This window comes from Triticum aestivum, chromosome 1A, assembly GCF_018294505.1.
Source record: "Triticum aestivum cultivar Chinese Spring chromosome 1A, IWGSC CS RefSeq v2.1, whole genome shotgun sequence".
NCBI classification, from domain to species: domain Eukaryota; kingdom Viridiplantae; phylum Streptophyta; class Magnoliopsida; order Poales; family Poaceae; genus Triticum; species Triticum aestivum.
In genome coordinates this window covers 396,239,970-396,241,485 of record NC_057794.1, presented here as the reverse complement: position 1 = coordinate 396,241,485, position 1,516 = coordinate 396,239,970, and the positions used below count along the sequence as shown (strand labels likewise).

General features: G+C 43.5%; 1 protein-coding gene across 1 annotated transcript in view; it reads right to left on the bottom strand.

Moving 5' to 3' along the window:
* Positions 1-1,071: 1,071 nt before the first annotated feature.
* LOC123052716 (late embryogenesis abundant protein B19.3) overlaps positions 1,072-1,516 on the bottom strand; it is an 86,557-nt gene continuing 86,112 nt past the window's right edge. Inside the window, exon 3 of the mRNA XM_044476037.1 lies at positions 1,072-1,516. Within this exon, the coding sequence (XP_044331972.1) occupies positions 1,351-1,516 (166 nt within the window). The 3' untranslated portion in view covers positions 1,072-1,350.

Here is a 1,516-nt window from a genome sequence, read left to right as displayed (position 1 = left end):
TTCGGAAGTTCCCACAATGTAGGGGAATAAATAGGAAAAAAAATAGAAACAATCAAATGAGTTGCCATGGTCACATGGAAATTGAGATATTTTCGACTACTAAACCATGGTAAGATTTACAAATTTTGTTGAAAAGATTAGTCAGACGTGAAATTTAAGAAATTTTGTTTTCTAAAAAATGGTAAACTTGGAAAGGTTTGCAGTGTTAGCTTAAAAATTGAGATAATTTTAATTCCTAAATCATAGCAAGATTTAGGAAAAAATGTAAGATATTCACATGGCAAAATTTAAGAAAATTTGTTCTCTAGAACATGGTAAAGTTTGAAATGTTTATACTGATCACATGGCACAAATTGTGTTTCCTAAAATCATGGCAACGATTTAGGTTTTTTTAATAGTCACATGGCAAATTAAGGGGGGAAATGTTTCTCTAGAGCATGGCAAATTTTGAAAATGTTGCAGTCATCACATGGCAAATTTACAAAAGGGAAAAAAATCCTGAGATAATGGATATCATTATACTTAGAAAATTTGTAAATAGTCACATGGCCGTGCTATATTTTCTTGCAATGCTTAAGCAGATGGCATTGGCCGTGCTATATTTTCTTGCAATGCTTAACTAGATGTCATTCATGGCCGTAAACCCTAACGGCCTGACCCACACCAACATCAACTAGTCATGCACCGTCCAATGTGGCACATGCTCTTCTGCTTGCCCAGATGTCATTCATGGCCCTAAACCCTAATCCACAACAACATCGACTATGCACCGACCAATGTGGCACATGCTCTTCTGCTTGCCAAGATGTCATTCATGGCCCTAAACCTAACCCACACCAACATAGACTATGCACCGACCAATGTGGCACATGCTCTTTCTGCTTCCCCACACCCGAGGCCCTCATCCTCGGCCGTGCATCCCTCCTCCCATGTCGTTCCTCGGAAATACCTTGCCATCGATGATGCCAACCAGCAACCATTTGTTCATGTACCAGTACGGCCGGGAGTTGTTTCTCTCTACCCAGTTCAAGAAAACAATTTAAGAGCCCACGTTCTGATTCAACATCGACCTGATTTAACAACGACTCACATACATTAGCAAGCTGACTCACGGGCCACAACGACACCTACTACAAGCTAGGACACCTGAAGAACACATGGTCACTACTACAAGCTAAGACACCTAACGCACACATGATAACAGTACATGCGATCGCCTACATGCGTGCTCTCGTCATGCCAAGACCTGACCTTGACCTACATTATTCATTACTACAAACATGAGCAGACAGCTTGCTCACTACTAGCTAGCTACTCAGCTAGACACTGGGACATCTTGACCTACATTACTTAGGACTTGGTCTTGAACTTGGACTCATCGATCTCGATGCCCTCCCTGGCGGCGCGCTCGCCACCAGACTCCTCCATGGTGCTCAGCCCGCCCTTGCGCCCCATCTCGCGGTACCCCTCCTCCCCGAGCTGCTCCTTGCGAGTCTCCCCGCCCTTGTGCCCCATC